At 49.9% G+C, this 19,320-nt stretch overlaps 2 protein-coding genes across 2 annotated transcripts; both read right to left on the bottom strand.

Annotated features, from left to right (window-relative positions):
* Positions 1 to 715: 715 nt before the first annotated feature.
* PPIE (peptidylprolyl isomerase E) lies at positions 716 to 4,409 on the bottom strand. The gene is made up of 10 exons (XM_082777386.1): positions 4,376 to 4,409; positions 4,155 to 4,253; positions 4,031 to 4,074; positions 3,504 to 3,530; positions 3,078 to 3,159; positions 2,426 to 2,526; positions 1,958 to 2,081; positions 1,699 to 1,884; positions 1,113 to 1,255; positions 716 to 1,020 (listed from the first exon to the last, which is right to left on the bottom strand). Exons 1-10 carry the CDS (start codon positions 4,404 to 4,406, stop codon positions 952 to 954), a joined length of 906 nt encoding a protein of 301 aa, XP_082633512.1. The 5' UTR covers positions 4,407 to 4,409; the 3' UTR covers positions 716 to 951.
* A 512-nt stretch (positions 4,410 to 4,921) lies between these two features.
* PABPC4 (poly(A) binding protein cytoplasmic 4) lies at positions 4,922 to 18,971 on the bottom strand. The gene is made up of 16 exons (XM_082777601.1): positions 18,852 to 18,971; positions 18,164 to 18,412; positions 12,145 to 12,338; positions 11,733 to 11,848; positions 11,106 to 11,245; positions 10,736 to 10,830; positions 10,022 to 10,159; positions 9,347 to 9,442; positions 8,581 to 8,853; positions 8,235 to 8,322; positions 7,942 to 8,061; positions 7,266 to 7,393; positions 6,548 to 6,641; positions 6,314 to 6,444; positions 6,132 to 6,231; positions 4,922 to 5,272 (listed from the first exon to the last, which is right to left on the bottom strand). The coding sequence occupies exons 2-15, from the start codon at positions 18,363 to 18,365 to the stop codon at positions 6,145 to 6,147; spliced, it is 1,902 nt and encodes a 633-aa protein (XP_082633727.1). The 5' UTR covers positions 18,366 to 18,412; positions 18,852 to 18,971; the 3' UTR covers positions 4,922 to 5,272; positions 6,132 to 6,144.
* Between the last annotated feature and the right edge of the window lie 349 nt (positions 18,972 to 19,320).

Genomic DNA, 19,320 nt, shown 5'->3' with positions numbered 1-19,320 from the left:
TAGTTTCTCTTGCTGTTTGTTTTTTAATAAATGTCACGGCACAGCAGCGCTCTGTTCTGCAGGCAGGATTTCGCAATGAAAAAATACTCACAATCAGCTAAAATTGTACCTATTTGCTTGAAACGAAGCCCCGTGGAGGTGCTGAGACACGGGCTGGGGCCGGGCTGCGTCTCCCTGCCTTCATCGGCGGCTGCTTGTCGCGGGCTTGCAAGGGGCCCACAGCCACACGTCGCTATTTGCACCTTTATTTATTTGCTGTCTTCCAAAGGAAACGGCCTGGCCTGTTCCTCAGCTCAAGTACCTGAGGGACCTTGCATCACTAAACAAATAACGGGCCTGGTTTAGCCACATGCAAAGGAAAAAAAAAAAAAAAAAAAGAGAGGAAGCCCAATATACCCAAATCACCCCCTTCCTGGTGTGTCTTTTCCAGTCCTTGTTCTCCCACTCTAAGAAATGCCCCCGGGACGGTGCTGGCCATGGGGCCGGGTGGCAGCAGGGACCCGTCTCCCCCCGCTGCTGTGGGGGCAGGCTGCCAGGCGCTGGTCCTGGCTCCAAACGCAGCAGCGATGGGATCAGCTCCGCTCTTCTCGCCCCAGCACGGGCAGCCTGCCCTGCCGCTTGGATTTAGGCACCAGATTCGAGATGAGGGCAAACATTTCGAAAGCAACACCCATCCTCAGGTGGTGAGAATTCACCAGCTGGGGCAGGCCCTTGGTATTTTTAAAACTAGCTTTTATTTTTGTCAAACAGTCTTCACAAAGCCGATGGCAGGCTGACCCTGCCCCGTGGGGAGTGCCGGGCAGCACAGGCGCGATTCAGCCGGGGCGGGCGCGTTGCTCAGGGCTCCCCGCAGCGCCGTCCGTGGGCACTTGGTGCCGAGCCTCGCAGGGAAATTTGGGCAGAAGCACAGGGGCAAGGGGCCAGGACCCCCAGCCTCCCCCAGCGCCGGGGTCACACGCACTCCCCGCAGTCGGAGATGATCACCTTCTGCTTCGGCTTCCCGTCCTTGGTGCCCTGAGCCTTCAGGAGGAGGAGAGCAGGAATTAACGGGATGGGAATTGAGACGCGAGGCTGCGGGCAGGGAGCGGGCATCACCCTGCTGGGAAACCAACCTCGATCTGCCGCACCACGTCCATGCCCTCCGTCACCTCGCCAAACACCACATGCTTCCCGTCCAGCCAGTCTGTTTTATCGCACGTGATGAAGAACTGGGAGCCGTTGGTGTTCGGGCCAGAGTTTGCCATCGACAGCAGCCCTGTGATCACAAAGCACAACGTTACAGCCGGGGTGGGAGCAACACGCTCTGCACGTGGGCCAATTCTTAACCAAAACCCATTCCCAGGCCCTGCAAAACCCTGCCAGTTTTAAGAGGGTCTGCAAGCATCAAAGGAGGAAAGTGGTAGAGAGCATTAATGGCTTTTCAGTTGTGGCAGTAGGAAAGCTGGCTGGAGCTAAGCCTGCTTGCTTTTTGCTACTTGTCTAACGCTTGTAGTTACACTGCGACAGCCCTCCTCTAAAATCCAACAGCAAAGCAGCTTTGAAACTCTCCACGATACAATAGTGGAAATTAACGGTGCACGGACAGAGAGCGCTGCACTTCTGCCTGCTGAACGCCAGAGGCAGACGACAGCCTGGCCGTGGTGGAGGCGTTTAGCCAACGGAGACCTTCACTGCACAGCCAGGACGAGCTGTCCCTACCCGGCCCCGTGTGCTTGAGAATGAAGTTTTCATCATCAAACTTCTTCCCGTAGATGGATTTGCCTCCGGTGCCGTTGTGGTTGGTGAAGTCCCCGGCCTGGCACATGAACTGGGGGATGATGCGGTGGAAGCTGCTCCCCTTGAAGCCGAAGCCTTTCTCGTGGGTGCAGAGGCAGCGGAAGTTTTCTGTTCGGGACAAGGGGCAGAGGTGAGCGCAGCACCACAGCCTCTGCACCCGAGCGGCCGACCCGCTCCTCACCTACGGTCATGGGCACCACGTCGGAGCGCAGGAGGATCTGGATCCGCCCGGCGGGTTTGTTCCCGATCTTGATGTCCATGTAGACCTGGGGGTTGGCCCGGGCCTTCTTTGCAGGAGGCTCACCCTGGGTAGGGGAAGAAAAGACAAGCGGTGGTGCCCTGCTGCTCTGCCACCCGACCGCCAGCCCAGCCCCGCATCCCCAGCTGGCAGTGATGGTGCAGGCAGCAATAGCTCCAAAACTCCCCGGAGGCAACACAGGCAGCAGCAGTGAGCCCCAGGCCCCTAGGGGCTGCTGCAGGGCTGGTCAGAAACCTGTGTAAGTTTTATGGGAACATGGGGGCTGCCTGGGGCCACCACTTGCTCCTCCTGGCTCCCACTTCTGGCAGCTGGCAGGACCTAGCTGGATGTGGCGATTCCCCAGACCCGTGACACACAGAGGGCACAGATGGCTCCAGCCATTCCTCCTACCTCCTGTGCCTCTTGTTTGGGTGCCTCCGTTCCTCCTTCCTCTGTGTTCTCCTCCAGAGTCTTCCCCGAGAACTTCTTCAGCCATTCGTCATCCGACCAGACTGTGACAGCCGAGGAAATAGTTGGTGCAGGGTGACAAAACCCACAGCCACGTGTGACACACGGGTCAGGGCTTGGTGTGGCTCTGGCAGCAGCGGGATCACAGCCAGGGCACAGGAGCATGCAGCTGGCACGGCCAACCAGGGCAGTGGGCAAGTACCCCGCCACATGAAGAAATAAGGGACCGAGCCACCAATTCCTCCAGGTAAGGCAAGCCTGATGGCTTCTCGCTGCCAACCACCCCACACAGGCATTGCTGGGCACAGCCTGGGCCCCCTGCATGTTTCGGACGTGACCAGACATTCTGGTAATGATGTCCAGCCCAGCACGTGTACATTCATTTCATGTGCTCTGTTAGAGAGTGTGAGGGCAGCTGGAAGCACAGCCAACAGCACATCTGCCTGAGGGACCAGGGGATATTTTTGGTTATCAGGATGCTGCTCAGGCTGCCCCAATGCCTGGATGGGAGGCAGGGTGCTGGGAAAGCAGAAAGGCTGACGCACCAGACTCTGAACGTCCCTGGGGATTCCTCCTTGCCAGGACACCAACTCACCCGGCCTGGATGATCCTTCTTTAATTCGCATTGGCTTGGCCAAGTTCACACGAATTGTCCTGCCGAAGAGCTCAGACTCATTCTGCAGAGGACAAAAGGAGAACAAAGCCCACCACAAGGTAAAAACTCACCAGGGCCCTCAAATCCCTGCAGAGGCCAGAAGAAAACCGCTTGCTTTCTCTCCCCGCTTCCGAGCATCGGAGCGAGGGCCCCACAGCTTGGGATCTACACCGAGACCGCAGGCAGAGGTGGAGCAGGGAAGGGCACGATGGTGCTGGGCCTGATCCTGAGCAGCAGGGAGCCCAGCCCGTGGCACGCAGGGCCCACGCCGGGAGCATCGCCCTGCTCACATCCACAGAGAGCTGCCCTGGGGTCTGCCAGCCACAGGGAGACCAGCGCCGGGTGGTGCGGGAGCAGGCTCCGTACCATGTTGTCGATGGCTGCTGCAGCATCCTGCGGGAAAAGCAGAAGGGAATCGTTACAGCCACTTCTTCTTCCCTCTAAAGGAAAGCCTCGGCACACACGTGCCCCTGCAGAACATCGCCACAGGGCTGTTTTTCTATGCCCCGTATGCCCCAGGCTGTGAGAACCCACGGACCTCGCAGGGGCCGTATCTGAGGCAGGGTCTGGAAGCACCTGAGGGGGTTTTCTCCCTGACCAACCCATCACACCCGCTTGGGTAAGACCCTTGCCCAGTGACACCAGTATTCGGGAGGGGAGAAAAGCCTCTGTGGGAGAGGCCTTGGGCAGATTATGGGACCGCAAAGGAACAGCACCGCGTGGTGCCCACCAAGCAGAAACCCACAGGGAGCGGCCGCGCCTCAGCCCAAGGGAAACCCGGGAGCTGTAGGGGGCCAGAGGGGACCCCCGGGCCTGCCATGAGAGCAGCACCCAGCCCCGGACCCCGCGGGAGGAGGACATGACCCCGGCTCTGCCGCCCCCTCTCCTCTCACCTCCGCCAGCTCGAACTCCACGAAGGCGAAGCCGCGGTGCTTCTCTGCGGACACACAGCGCTCAGGGGGCGGCCGCCCAGCCTGCGGGACGCCCCCCCCACGAGCCCCGAGCCCCGGCACGCACCGGTCTCGTAGTCCAGCGGGATCTGGATGTCGGTGATGTCGCCGAAGGGGATGAAGGCGGCGTGCAGCACCTTCTCGTCCACCTCCTCCGCCAGCCCCCCTGCGGTCGGCACCGCGTTAGAGCCGAGACGCCCCCAACGCCCCCACAGGACCCCCGCATCCCCGCACACGGCCCCCGCAGCCCCAAACAGCCCCGCACAAGCCCCCCAGAGCCCCACGCACCCACATACAGCACCCGCTTGGTGGCCGCCATTTTCCCCGCACCGCCCCAGAACCCTGAGGCGGCTCCGCCCCAGCGAGGGGCGGCCGCGGCCATTTCCCGGCAGCGGGGCCCGAGCGGGGCCTCCCCCGGCACCCGGAGCGGCCCCGGGCCGGGTACCGGGGAACGAACGGAGCCGTGAGCCCAGCACATCCAGCCAAAAGTGTAAAACACCCCGAACAGCAAAGCATTGCCTCGCCTGCACGCTCGGAGCAGGCACCCAACTGCATCAGCTTCTCGTCAGGATCACCCCTGAGACCTTCCATTAGGTCCCCTCTGGGTTATTTTTGTGTCCCAGACCCCAATCAACCCCAACGTAATAACCCACAGCATAATTTTAACAGCTGCTTGAGAACAGTGATGCTTGCTAATAGTGCCCCATTAGCAAGCTGAGTAACTCAGATCACCACTTCAATGCATCCACTACATGACAACTGCCTCCCCCTTTAATTTTATTAGTCTCCATTCTACTTATTAACCAAATCTAGGGAAAATAGGACAACACAGTGTAAGTTTTTATTTCTTTATTGATAAATGCTTTCCAGACTTTCCAAAGTGAATGATTGTTCAGTTAAAACCAAAACCACAGGATACTTTTGATCAGAAATCCTCAGTGTCCTGGCTTAGAAAAGGCAAAGGACAACCGTTCTGGCCACAGAGGAGAAGCTTGCAAACCCAGTTCTGGTTTTGGAAATCTAGAGCTTTGGGGAACTGCCTTTTTAAATAAGGTTTTAAAGATTAATTTACAAAATGCAATATAACTATGATATGATGAATGGCATTGAGATGTGCAGGACGGTGAAGAAACTTCAAACATCTTGAGCTGATGTCTAGGAAGGGGCTATTTGGCTTCTTGCATCCTACAGGCAAAAGAAGAAGACATGTTATCTACACAGCACAGCTCATTCCAGGCAAGTGAACTTACAGCTTCACAAGCCATAAGGACTAATATAATTTGCAAGGTAGTAAGTCAAAATAGATAAAATCCATTTCTGACCATCCATTAAGAAACTCGCATTCTTTGGTAAAGAAGCCAGTCACCAGACCCACTGAGAAACTTAAAGGTTAAAGTATAAAAGCCATCAACGTTCATCATTTTGAGCTGTGACAGCTGACCACAACAGCTTCACAGAAAGTGTTTAAGATGATCATAGCAACTCCAGACAAACCCAGAGAGAAATGCATCAGCAAATGTAAGAGGTATTTTTAATATAAACCTTATTTAGAAGTTAAATGAGCCAGCTCCAAACACAGGAGACAGCATTTGCTTGGACAGACCTGTGCAAGTAAGTGACATTCCTGACACTAGTACTTTGTATACAGTATGCAGGTGGTTGTCAGGATAAGGAATGGGCATTAAACAGTCTACTTAGCCTTGAAGTCACTAGAAAATCTTGCCTCGTTTCCTGGATTAGCAATTCACAAGCCTCATTTCAATACATTACCCTTCCATGACATGTCAACTGCTAGAAACGTTTCAGGAACTTATGCAACACCTTTCTGATGCTTAATTAAAATGAGATTTCTGCAGAATACTCCTAAAGCTTCTACAGTAAGGATTCTGTTGCAAGAAGCTACATTAGTCTTTTCTGAATAATTGACTAAGATCAGACAAATTCTGCACCCAGAGCTCCCAGACCAGATGCATTTACTAATGATCATGCTTTATTTACTCTGATTCTGGAAGGTTTCAATTGAAGTGAGGACTGAAACACTCACCAGTCTTCCTGGTTTAAGAGGTAGCAGCAACCACACCCACCTTCTGGGCAGCTTCTTTCTTGGCTTGGTGAGCCTGCAACACTGCAACAGCCTCCTCCACCTGAGGGAGACAAATTACTTTGTGAAACTTCTTATGAAGAAAGGGTCCCACCATCTGCCCCAAAAGCAACAGGCCAGCTTACCTTTGACCGGAGGGACTCTGGAGACTCCAGCATGTGCAGCAGCTCTGAGTTGTCAATCTCTAGCAGCATTCCTGTGATCTTCCCTGCAAGACTGGGGTGCATAGCTTGAATCAGAGGGAACAAACGTTCTCCTAGAAAAAAGTTCAGACAGCAGTTCAATTAAAAAGTTGCTGGTGAAACCCAAGGAGATTTCCCAATTACAGTGCAATCTGTAAGAAACAGAGTTTCACTTACCCAGCATCTGTTTCTGCTCCTGAGGAGGGGCAGCAGCCAGCATGGAGGCTGTTAGTGGCTCCTGTCCCTGAACGTGGACTGCAGGCTGAGGTGCCTGTAGAAGGGCAGACGTGAGGGTTCAAAAATAGATGCTATGCGGATTGTTTCACATTTAGAGTCAAAATAATACAGCCCCTCCTTCTATAAAAGGATCTGTCAAACTGACAGCAGACTTCATTTCACAAACAGACAGAAATGTTGCCCTTAGGTCCGAAACACGCTTCAAATTCTGATCAAGAACTCAATGTCACACATAAGCACTGTAAAAATATTACAAAAACTTCAAACATGGAGAGACAGATATCACAATCGAGAAAAAACATCCATGCTCACTTTCTGTACAATGCAGTGAGGTATGGGAAAGACAAACTGCCTTCAAAGCCAAATTCTTACTAGGGTATCAAAGCTGATTAAATGAAAGAGCAAAGCTGGAAAGCAAAGAACCAAGAAAAATACCTTACAGCATATCTGAGTAAAAAGTGGCTTACTAGTATGGGACAGACAAATCAACTAAGTTGTCCCTGGCAAAGGTACAACTGCCAGGTTTTAAATTCCAACTTCTGGTGCCTGTCTGGGTTATACAAGGAGCTTGACATTTCTGCAAAAACACTTCAGTTGCATGTAAAATCTGTTGGCCTGCAGTTATTTAGGGACCTAACGACACAGATCCTTGTGTTACCTGCAAAGGCTGTACGGCTGGGTGCGGGCTGCGGACACTTGAGGCATATTTGTAAGGAGGAACCGCTCTGGGAGCAGGGGCAGCTACAGGTGGACGAGGAGCTAAGTTCTGTGCTGCAGTGGCAACACCTGCAAAGGAAGAGAACAGGATTAGAAACACCCAGATATGCAGCAAGCAAGTCGGGGTGCCTGCTATTAACTGCAGGATTCAAGCTCTGTACTGTACAGTCTAATTACACCATTTTAGAAACTGGCCTCCAAAATGCACTTAGGAAAGTGCATTTCTCCCTAAGACTAGACCACAGATTCCACATCCTGCATGTGAGATATTTTCTAGTTATTCCTTAGAAAAAATGAATTGGATGCTCTACTCTGAGAACAATATTCATAACCTGCGGAGCCTTATTTTGAGTGGCAAATGTTGCAGAGTTGTAGAGATGAGCACCAAGCAAGTGGGAAAGCAACCCATCTGGATTTCCTCTGCCGTGCTCTAGCACCAACTGTCCCCAGACCTGCACTGCACAGCAAGGAATAGGAAAGATTCAGGTGCTGTCTCTGCCCCTTGCTCTGGGTGGCCTTTGGTTATCCGTATCTGACAGCCATTTCTGGAAATAAGAGGCGAGTCTCAACAGCATCCCCCCAGCTGAGGGGACGAGGCGGGGAGGCAGACACCTTACCAACTCGCTGAGCAGCAGCAGGGAGGCCACGAGAGGCCGGGGCATTGCCGGCAGGGGCCAGATGGCGCAGTGCTGGCCGTGGTCCAGACTGGCGCATGGCATTTGGCATTCCCTGGAAGCCTAATGGAAGAAATACGGGGAAATCCTCAAAACAGAGCTGACTGGTGAGTCAGGACAGTCAGCTGCAGGAAGCAGGTGGGGGTTGTGCACAGAAAGGAAAGCATGCATTGTTCTTGGTGTGAAGTACAACCAAGAGGGTCACACAAGCAAAACACTGCTTCCAGCATGCTCACCTTGAGGTCGTCCTCCTTGCTGCCAGCGTGGGTTAGGTCTCATCTGCGTCATTTGGTTGGGTGCATAGTAAGTGGGTCTGCTCTGGGCCTGGAGGGAGAGCAGACAAGCTCAGAGTGCATAAGTGAGTAACACATTGTTTACAACATGTTTCAGCCGTTGTTCCCAGGACTCACTCAATTCCTAATAAGACAGGAGGCACCTGTGAAGTCACACAATTAACTCCACTGATGGCACTCCTCATTAGGAGTTGCTTGCTTATATGTGTAAGAAAGGCTCAATGAGAATCATCAAAGGTCCAAGCCAGGTTAAAGATTCGTAACACCATACTAATTTAACTCAGCTTACCTGGGGTACAGCAGGCATGAAATACCCCCCAGCAGCAGGCTGGAACTGATTAATGATTGTGTTGGCAGGCAAGGCCCTCATCCCAGCAATGCGCTGCATGTACTGATTCGTTAGATGGGCCTTCCGCTCTTCTTTCCTTTGTGCAAGTGCAACGTACAATGGCTTTGAGCCCACAATTCGTCCATTCATCTCCGTCACAGCTTTTGTAGCTTCCTCTGGAGAGGAAAAGCAGACGAAGCCAAACCCTTTGCTCCGTCCATCTTCCAGCATCACCTGCGGTAAAGACCAAATGTTAGTGGAGCAACGGTACCAAGAACAGCATAAGAATCCGTATTCTCCTTCCTAGAAAAGTGTCACAGCTCAGGCAGGTAGGTGTTGCAGAGGTGTAGAGACAAGTTCTCAACAAAAGATCACCTGTCTGGATTTACTCAGCTTTTCTGTAAGCACCATGTGTCCCCAGGCCCACACTGAGCAGCAAGGAATGGGAAAGATCAGGTGCAGCCTCTAAATACAGGTAGGGAAATGCCATCTGATGCTTATTGGGAGTCACCTCAAATGAGCATGCTTGCCATCTCCCACCCCTTGTTGTATTCCCTCCTGAAAAGAAGTTATCAGTAAAATAACACTGTGACAAGGAAATCTGTGTATTTACTATTCCATATACTCTTGTGACTGCAATGACACAGGGATAAACAAACTGCCCTTCAAACCCACGTCAGGTAACAGCTCCTTCTTCAGGCCTTAAAAATCCAAGAACTCCAAATACCTTGGCACTTGTTATTGATCCAAAAGGTGAGAACTCCTTCCTCAGTTTTTCATCATCTATAGTGTCATCTAGGTTTTTAATGTACAGGTTAACTCCCTAGAAGGTAGAGAACAATAAGACACCTATAGTAATGAAGAGAATTTTGAGCACACTGACTGTTGGCATCCACCTGTTAAAGGCATCATTTGTCTAAAAACCTCTTAATTTAGTATAATGTTCCTTTCACACCACCAAACCCAAGGGCAAAAAAATGTTGCAAAGGTGTAGAGACAAGTCCCACTGTGGTGAAAGGGAGCCCGTCTGGATTTCCTCTGCTTTCCTGTTGCATCATGTGTCCCCAGTCCAGCACTATATTGCAAGGAGCAGGAAAGATTCAGATGCAACCTCTGACATGACAATATTGCCATAAATTAGAGAGACAACAGCACAGTCAGGCTGTCTCTTTCCATCCTTTGGGGTATTCCCATTGGAAAATAAAGGAGGCTGTGTGATTTCTCACATCCACCTGAACAAGGCTGTGCACAGATGTCTCCTTCACCCGCATATACCAGAGTCACCTTTAAACTTTAACTCCCAGGATATTTTACAGGACAATGACTACTTTGTCAGTTCCTTTTCAGTCTGCCAGTAAATTGCAAACAGTGCTTAAATTCAGAAAAGAGACAGATTATTCACCTGGTACCGGCTGATTCTCTCTTGTTTTAGCTGTTCAAACTTCCGTTTCAGCTCTGCCTGGCGCTCAACCTTCTTCTGTGCTCGCCCTACAAACACCATTTTCCCATTGATATCCTTCCCATTCATCTCTTCTACTGCCTGGACAGAGGGTTCAAAGAAAACTGTCAACTGCTAAAAACAAGACAGCAGCCGATCCTGTTAAGAACCTGGCTGCCCAAAGCTCACTTCGTGTCTCCCTGTTCGTTAGCCAATAAACCAATCTTGCCATAGCACCTTCACATTGTTCCTGTGTAACACAGACTAATTAAAGATAAACTGAGTTATCAGGAGAGACCATGCTGGCAACCCCACCATAAGTACCAGACTAACAACAGCAACTTGTGACTTTATCCCCACCCTTCTTGCAGTTAGGGCCAAATTTTAACGAGCATACTGCTTGGATAAGAACTCTCCAAGAACACCCACTCCTTAAGCCCTCTATTGTAACATTTCTTCAACAATTATTCTTCTTATACCACCGTATTTTGTGTGCACCTAGTAATCTGAGAAACGCCGGCTTATTGCTGAATATCAAGCTATTAAGGTGCAGCTTCTAGTCTCCACATCCAGAAGATTACACCCAAGACATGATTTTGTCTCAACAGGTTTCTGTGGTGAGGCAATTAAGCTCTTCTCTAAAGATACGCAAGCAGCATTAACACCAGTTGGTCATACCTTGTTAGCATCCTCATGCTTTTCAAAGCTTACAAAGCCAAAGCCTTTGGATTTTCCAGTGGGGTCTGTCATCACTTTAACGCTCAGAGTCTTACCTGTTACCAAGGGACAGGGTTAGTAAAATACCACATAAGGCTCTGTCTAGACTATTAAACTCCACATAATAAGCCCTACCTCTCTTCTCTTACTTATCTGCTAGCTAGCCTCTGCCTCCCGTCCAGCATTTGACCCAACTACCACCCACATTTCAGTTCTTCCTATTCATCAGCCTCAAAGTGACCCAGGCAGAGCTACACAGATGGTAGCAGCAGTGTTGAATGAGCATTGGTCATGAAATTCACAGCTTCATTAAAAGTGCTTCTGCATTTACCGTATTTGCTGAAGAGCTCCTTTAGTCTTTCATCATCCATGTCATCCCCAAAGTTTTTAATATAAACATTGGTGAACTCCTTTGCCTTGGCTCCCAGCTCAGCCTCCCGTTCTTTACGAGACTTGAATCTCCCAACAAATCTGTAGGAAATAATGAAAGTTACAATAAGCAACTGGTTTTCAGGAATAGAAAAAGCAATGTGTGATTTGCAGTGAGGCAAATAAAATGAGTTTGTGGTAGGAGTTGGAAATGGGGAGAAGACAGGGTGCCAGGAGAACAGAAGGACAAACAGGCTGCAGACCAACCAGAAAAATCACCTGTCCTACTGCAGAGAGAAGCAGCCTGTGATGCCCACCCGGCTCTGCAGTGGAGAGAGCACTGGCCACAGAAACCCACCCAGCCCACTAGCAGAGAGGTAGCAAGTCGAGGCTCGGCTAGGAGAACCCACCAGCCCTGTAATGGAGGGGGAGCAGGCCATGGCTTGGGCAGGGTCACTCACCAGCCCTGTAGTGGAGAGGTAGCAGGCCAAGGCTCGGGCCAGGAGAACCAGTGCCTTGTGTGTCCCTGTTAATACCGAGATGCATCACGGTTCATGCGATCGCTGCTGCTGCTGGCTGTGACACTCACACTTTGCGGTCGTTGAGCAGCATGCCGTTCATCTTCTCGATGGCTCTATCTGCAGCATCCTGGGTCTCAAAGTGCACAAATGCGTAGCCCTTAGAGCCATTCTCATCACACACCACCTAGACGTGCGGAGGGAAACCAGACTCAGATCTCTGAGCACATACTGGCTCCTTTGTCACAGGACGTGAAAACAGGTTACTGCCAAGGGGCAAAGCAAGCAAGGTCTGTGTTTCAGACTGGCGCATCTCATGACCGAGCCTGACATAACTTGAGCTCTCCCTGACCCTTTGGTCAGCTCTGCCTCCCAGAGGCATCACTCCTCACTTGGCTACAGGTGTCCCTTCCGCTTCCTACACTGGGTGTGTCTGAACATGCCACCAATACAGCAGAATTGGACAAAGCAACCACATCTCACCTTGCAGGACAAAATATTCCCAAACGCTGAGAATGTGTCATAAAGTGCCTTGTTATCAATGGATTTGTCCAGGTTCTTAATGAAGACATTCCCAACCCCTGACTTCCTCAAGGAGGGGTCCCTCTGAGACCACATGATGCGAATGGGTTTTCCTTTGATCACATCAAAATTCATGGTGTCTAGAGCACGCTCAGCTGCAAGAGAAGTCAAGAACAGGTTTCTCTGGATTGTTAAAGAATAAAGGTTTCCATCGTGTGGGAGATGGTTTTCTCTGAATTATAGTCAGCTCATGGAGAAGTTTGGGGCCACCAATTCCAATGACTAGGGTTTGTTTTGTTTAACTTTATGTTTCGAGGGAGATCTTTGCAGCACAGTAACTAGACAGGCTTAAGTATCTAACTGGTTTAATAAACTGTTCTGAACTGACATGATAGTAGTCTTTTAAATGCCTGTGCTTCATTAATTAGTTATATTCTTCATTATAAAGGTAAATGTATGCACCCAAAATAAGGAAAGGAAATGCAGAAAACCCTGGGGAAAAAAAGAAGCAGCAAAAGTGACCAACTGGCTTGTTTGCTTTGCATGAGCTCTCATCTACCCATGCTTGTTTCTATTAAGAGAAAAGGATCATCTCTCTATCAGGTCAGGGACAGAAAATGCACATGAACACATGGCTGGCTGGGAACAACATGAGTCAGCCCCTGCAGCCTACATGGCCAAAAAATGATTCCCCATTTGCTCAATCTAAAAGTGAGTAAGAACAGACAAAACACTGTAAAAGAAGTCCACACAGCCTACATGAGGAATATGGAAGCGTACAGACAAATTCTAAAACCCCATTGCTGCCATTCTAGCCCACACTGAACCAGCCCCCCTCCACAATTCTATTTCTGCTACCTACTGATATATTAAAAGGATCATTACGTACACTCATTAGGATCTTGTTCATAAAATTCAGATGCTTGGGACTCCTCTGTGCAAGGAAACACTCCCAGCATGGAGTGAGCATAGAATGAAAGACTCAATTCCCAGCATGAGGCAGGGAAAGAGAGGGATATGCATTAAAAATCAAGGACTATTAACAGGGCAGAACCCATTTTCCAAATTTGTTCAGCTCAGTTCTTCCATGCCACCTTCACTAAATGATACTTGCCAATTACATTTCAGGAGCAGCAAATTCCACGAAAATGCCAACTTGAACACCTGCTTTTGTGTGATACTTTGCTAGTGCAAGCAGAGGAACTGTGCAGCATTTCACAGAGCCACCACCAGGAACCCCAACGGGTCACTGCCTGAAGAGATCTCCTGCACTCCCTATCCCAGGATCAGTTTGAACTCCTACATGGAAGTTTTAGGAGTTTTTCACATGCTTCAAAAATATCTTTTTGCTTTTTAAGCCGAAGTGGTGCCACTGCTGTTTTCCCCAATCCTTCACACATGACCCCAGCTGGGAAACAAGTTCTGCTGGGCCTCACTCCTGAAGTAGGCTTGCAAAAGAAGAGATCGTTTCAGGAATAAAACTATACTTGCTAGGACTCTACTAGCTCTATTAGAGAGTCAAATGTATTCAATTCAATTAACTGCCGTGCTGAAATGATTCCTCAGCTGCTACTCTGAATCAATGCAACCCTTCGGTTCTTTCCGCAGCCCACCCCCATGAGGCACTTCAGCAGGCGACTTGGTCTGGCTTGTCAAATTTGGCAGTGTTTATTTATAGCACAGAGAGGTCCTCCAGAAGCATGCATTGGCAAGGACACAAACTAGCCGTAAATACCATTTGCAGCAGAAAGAGAGCTCCTGCTGAAAGGTGGCAGGCAGATGAAGCAGTGGCGAGCAACCAGAGGGGATTGTTCTGCAGCAGGTACTGAGATACCGGCCAGTTATGAACTATACAGACGAGTTATGAACTATATAGACTAATTATGAACTTACTGTGCTTCTTTCAAGCTTCCTAAACACACACCAGTGGGCAGTACTGCACCACTCTTTCAGTAGCTTGCAAGTATTCCATGGTATTATACATATTACGCTCTGCTTGAAACACACACATGCTGCTCATGAGCAGTGGTGTAAGAAAGCCCTGGAGAGGTTTCCTGACCCGAAGGAGGCCTGCCATGCCCCCAGGTCGAAATGCAATCACATCACAGCAGTACCTGGGAAAAGCTGTGAAGGATCAGCAGAATGATGCGGGTGACTCAGACTAAACACACCCAGTTCACTTCCTTCATCTGAACAAACACCTTCTCATTTTCCTCTGCTTAAGCAGCAAATCTTCACCCACCTCAGTTCCTGTATCTGTTTCTCTCCCACTGGTTCCTGTCATCCTTCCAGCAGGCTCAACTGCAACTCGTACAACATTGCACACACTTTTAACCCCTTTCAGACTCTTTTCATTCTTCAAGTGCCTTTTGGACAGGGAAAACAAACATATGAGCACCCCTTGCAGTTTGCCTTAGGCCTCAAAGCAATCATTCTCCGTTACAGGCTCCCCAAGAGCCAAGGCAACTGTGACTGAGCAGCATAAAACATAACCACACACACCACGATTCACCCACCAGTAACTCTGCACAGGGAGTTTTATCCTGCAACACTGGATATTCTCTATATTGTTCTCTCCTTTAAGGAAGAAGAGAGGCAGCAAGTTTATCTACACCTTTCGTTTTCAGAGACCATTCTCTAATCCCAGCTCTGGGTTCGTTCTTCACTTGGGAAACACGCTGTTTTCTCTGTACTTGCAGAACAGCTTATCTCTACAGCCACACTGAAGCTTCTCTGCTTCATTATCTGAGTTGTCATGTCATAACTGTCAATGTTATGAAACCCTGGAATGCAATTAAATTGCATGAGGAACACACGAGAAAGGAAATTCAGCTTTTCTTCCAAATGAAATGAATTTCTTTCCCTTTACGGTCAAAAAAGGATAAATATTAACAACCATGTCTGAGCCTGAACTACCCAGAACTTTGAAGCATTTCCTTCATCTGCCTATCGGAGTATGACAGAAGCAGTACTCAGCATTCACTGGCTACTATGCCACAGAACTGCAATCAAAGGCAGCAGAGCTCATTTTCACTAAAAATAACCTCTCTGCAGCAGACTACACCAGCCAGACAATGCATGTCCAAAGAGTAACCCCTTCCAGGGTAAAGTATCGCTCCATTAGCCAAGAAAAACAAAGAGAAACACAAGCTCTTAGCCAATTTGGATAGAGGAGTTCTGGAAACACAGGATGTGACTGTGACAGTGGTCCCACATAACGGAGGAGTTCTGGCTGCTACCTGACTTTATGGCCACAGTTTGGTTTCTCTAGTCAGTAAAGGCAGAGTCCTATTTCCCACACAAAGGTTAAGATGTGGTAAATCTGAGCATTTACAAAACACTCAGAAGGTGCCAGTGAAATGCAAGCTACCATATCAACTCCTTTCATATCTACTACCATTTTGAACATACCAACAGCATGACCACAAGAACTTCCCTAGAAGTTTCCAGTGCACAAATCTTCCTGATTACTTTTATATTTTATGGCAGGATATTTTACAGCAGCTTAACAATCACCCATAAATCAGAGGAGTTCCCTGCAGTGCTACAGACCACCACCTACCTTTTTGTATGCTGAGTAAAATGACGTCCCAATGCATTTCTGCTTATGCATCCCTAGAAGAAAATACAGAGTCCTTGTATTCTCCAAGAGCCTTCACACAGACAGTACTGGGTACTGCCATCATGAAAACAAAAGCCAGAAGTCCTCCATTTGACCATAAAGGTTCATAAAATGCCTTGGGTTGGAAGGAACCTTCAAGATCATCTAGTTCCAACCCCCCTGCCACAGGCAGGGATGATGTTGTAAAGATTGCATTTTTCACAGTCAAGTCTTGGTTTCGGATAGAGCTCAACACACCACCACCACGCTCACCTTCCCAACATGATCTGTTTAGGTTCTGCTGCATTAAGTTTACCAGAACAACTGCCTTTTACTCGTAACATGCTGTAGTTTGCCAGGCAAGTCAGGAGTTTTTCCACAAGAGATCACAAAGGCAGGAGTTTGTCTATTTCTCCTTCCCAATCTCAGCTCAAAGATTAGGTTTAAGTCGCTTGACCTTGTAAGACCCACCAGTAACAGGACACCAGTTACTCTGTCGAAGTATCACTTTAAGTACTGGGACTTCCTAAAATGTCTGCTGCCTCACCAGGAGTCCAGAATGACACAAGGTCCCTCTGAATTCCTGCCTATCTATTACCATTAAAGATTACCTTGAAATACACGGGAAGGCCAGCTGTCTTCATGTTTGTACGAGGAGAACTTCTTCCTGCTAAAGCGAGCATTTCTAACCAGACACTCTTCCCTTTTAACATCTTACCTACACCTACATTATACAGGTCTTCTCTGCTTTAAGGAAGAGAAGAACTTTATACTCCTTTACACACACAGAGCCAGATATTTCTGAGTTCCTTCATGGATCTATTTTTGCTTCCTGTTAGCTTCTCCTCTTATCCTGAAAGAGAGAAATCATAGCCTAGACAAAGGCAGGTAAGCCTGGGTTACTGTACCCTTGCACAGCACAAATATACCAAGCTTGTTTTATAAGAGGGAGCCAGAGCAGACAGGTTCATCTGAGCAGGAGAGGGACATATGGACAGGCCCTCAGGTTCTTTCCTTCCTGCTGGGAAGTTTCAAGACAAATACAGAGCTTAACCTGCATAAAAGCAATTTTTAGAGTTCTATCAATGAGTTCTTGCGCACTGGGTTGCAGCCAGTTTTTTTTTTTTTTTAATCAGCCTGGCAAGAGAAAAGATCAGAAAAGCTCAGTCGGATCAGTCGGTATCCCAAAGAAAGAATGTGCAGAAGGCACTCTGAACCAGGGAAGAGGATGGAAGCGAGGATGGCACAGTCACAACCAGATTACATAAACTCATACTCCATATTCCAGCCAAGAGCTCAATCCCACAGGCTCTGCTTGCTTGCAGGAGCAAGATTTCGTGATAAAATTGGTTTTCTACACATTATGAAGACTTTGATCCAAAGTTATGGATTACCCTGCATGACAGACTGCTAGCTGCTCTTTGCAGAACTGTAGAACAGGACAGCCAACTGGAACCTACAGGAGAGTTCACCCGCTGTTGAAGTCTGTGCTCTTACGAATTGATTCTGAATGAAAGGGAAGAGTGCACCTTATCTAGCCTGTAGATGCCTATATATAGACACTGCTAAATCACAGCACGGAGCAGTAAACCTGCACCAGTCAACAAGCAAAGGCTCTAAAAATGTGGGCAGAAAATGCTGACCCACTTTTTTTCCAGAAAAGACGTGCTCCAAAATGACCTTTTCTGTCCCTTCTTTCCCATTTCTGCTGCTACAGTGCTGGAATACCTACTTGAGCAGGTGCCAAATTAAAGTATTAAGAAAAAACCTGAACAGAGCAAACCGACACGGATTCTGCAGATGAGACAGAGGTTTCACACACATTGCACAATGCATCTTCTTTCCTATTAATGCAGGAATACCACTTCAGACTGGAAGACCCATCCAGGTGCTTGCACAAATAGAGCAACACAGAGCCCATCAGAGCTCCCGAGTATTAAGTCATAGTGGGTGGACAGCCAGAGGCTCAGTCAAACTGAACATCTGACCAGGGCTGATTACTTTCATGTTTTATTGCCAGGACTGACTGCATGAAGTCCTACATAAATAGCCTAAACCTACACCAGAACACAGTGGCACATGGTGGAGATTATCCTCTGATATGCACTGCAATAAACCCAAGTCTCCAAAGTTTAATCCCAGTAACAGAGAAACAGTCCTGTTAACCAGAAAAATCACCGAGATGTGCATTTGCAAAGTATTCTGGAGACACCAAGCAGTAAAAAAATATTCCAACACCCCAAGCACTAACTTACCCCGTAACTGCAACACCAGTGGGAGCTACGCAGCAGAACACACAAACAGCAGGGTGCGTTAAAGGAAAAAAAGTGAGGAAAAGTGAAGAAAAAGGCCATGGCTGTGGCCCCACGTGTCACTTACCGTCGGCGGGCTGCTGGAAGTTGACGTAGGCGTAGCCGAGGGAGCGGCGGGTGATCATGTCCCTGCAGACGCGGATGGAGAGCACGGGCCCGGCGGGGCTGAACTTCTCGTAGAGCATGGCCTCGGTGACATCGGGGTGCAGATCGCCCACGTAGAGCGATGCCATGGGGTAGCTGCTGGCCGCCGCCGCCGCCGCGTTCATCGTCCCCGCACGTGCTCCCGGCAGCCGCGGGGGTTATCCTGGGGGTTCTGTAGGGAAAGCTTTCGGTAAATATTTAAAAGGGGTGGGGGGAGACGTTCAGAAAACAACTTAAAATCCTCGCTAAAGGGGTCCTGGGGGGGGGCAGGCGCTGCACGGAGCCCCACCGGAGACGGGGCAGCCTCATGGAGCGAGCCCCCGCTCCCTGGCCCGGAGCCGGTTCTCTTTGGTTTGTTGGGGTTTTAGAAAAATAAATAAATAAATAAATAAATATATTTATATACAAATCAACTATCTCCCAAAGATATCTATAGGAAACAACCTCCCGCACTCGAACCGTCCCCGCTAGGCTCACAGACACAGCCCCGGGGGCACCGGGATCGGCACCGGGATCGGGATCGGTACCGGCACCGGGCCCGGGCCCGGGCCGTAGCCGCGCTCTCCCCCCCCGCACCCTCCCCGGTCGGTGCCGGGCCCGACCCCACTCACGCGCTGCGGCCCCGGCGAGCGAAGAGGCGGCGGCGGGCGGCGGGCGGCCCTTTATAGCCGCCGCCGCGGCCAGACGGGGCCCCGAGCGGCCGCCAGGGGGAGGCGGCGGCGGGCCCGGCCCGCAGGGAGCGACCCCCGCCGCCCGCTGCAGCGACGCCAGCGGGGGGGAGGACCGGGGCCCGCGCCGCCATTTCGGGGCCTCGGCTTCTCCCCGGCCCCGGCCCAGGCCCCGGACCCGGCCCCTCAGGGCAGCCCCGTCCCGCACGAGCCCCCTGTGAGGATGAGGGGGAGCACAGGGGGCGAGGCAGCCCCTCCTGAAGGGTTTTTGGTCGCTGCTCCGAGCTGTGTTTTCTGAGGTGTCAGCGGCAGCTGGAGTTGTTCCCACAGAGATCTATTTTCTCTATTTTTCCTCGAATAAACGCCAGTTCCTGTGGCAGCTCCGGTGCCGCGCCAGCTCCTGTCATGTGCT

This window comes from Aythya marila (genome assembly GCF_965140915.1).
Source record: "Aythya marila genome assembly, chromosome: 22".
NCBI lineage: Eukaryota > Metazoa > Chordata > Aves > Anseriformes > Anatidae > Aythya > Aythya marila.
The sequence above is the reverse complement of the archived record's forward strand: the minus strand, read 5'-3'. Positions and strand labels throughout refer to the sequence as shown.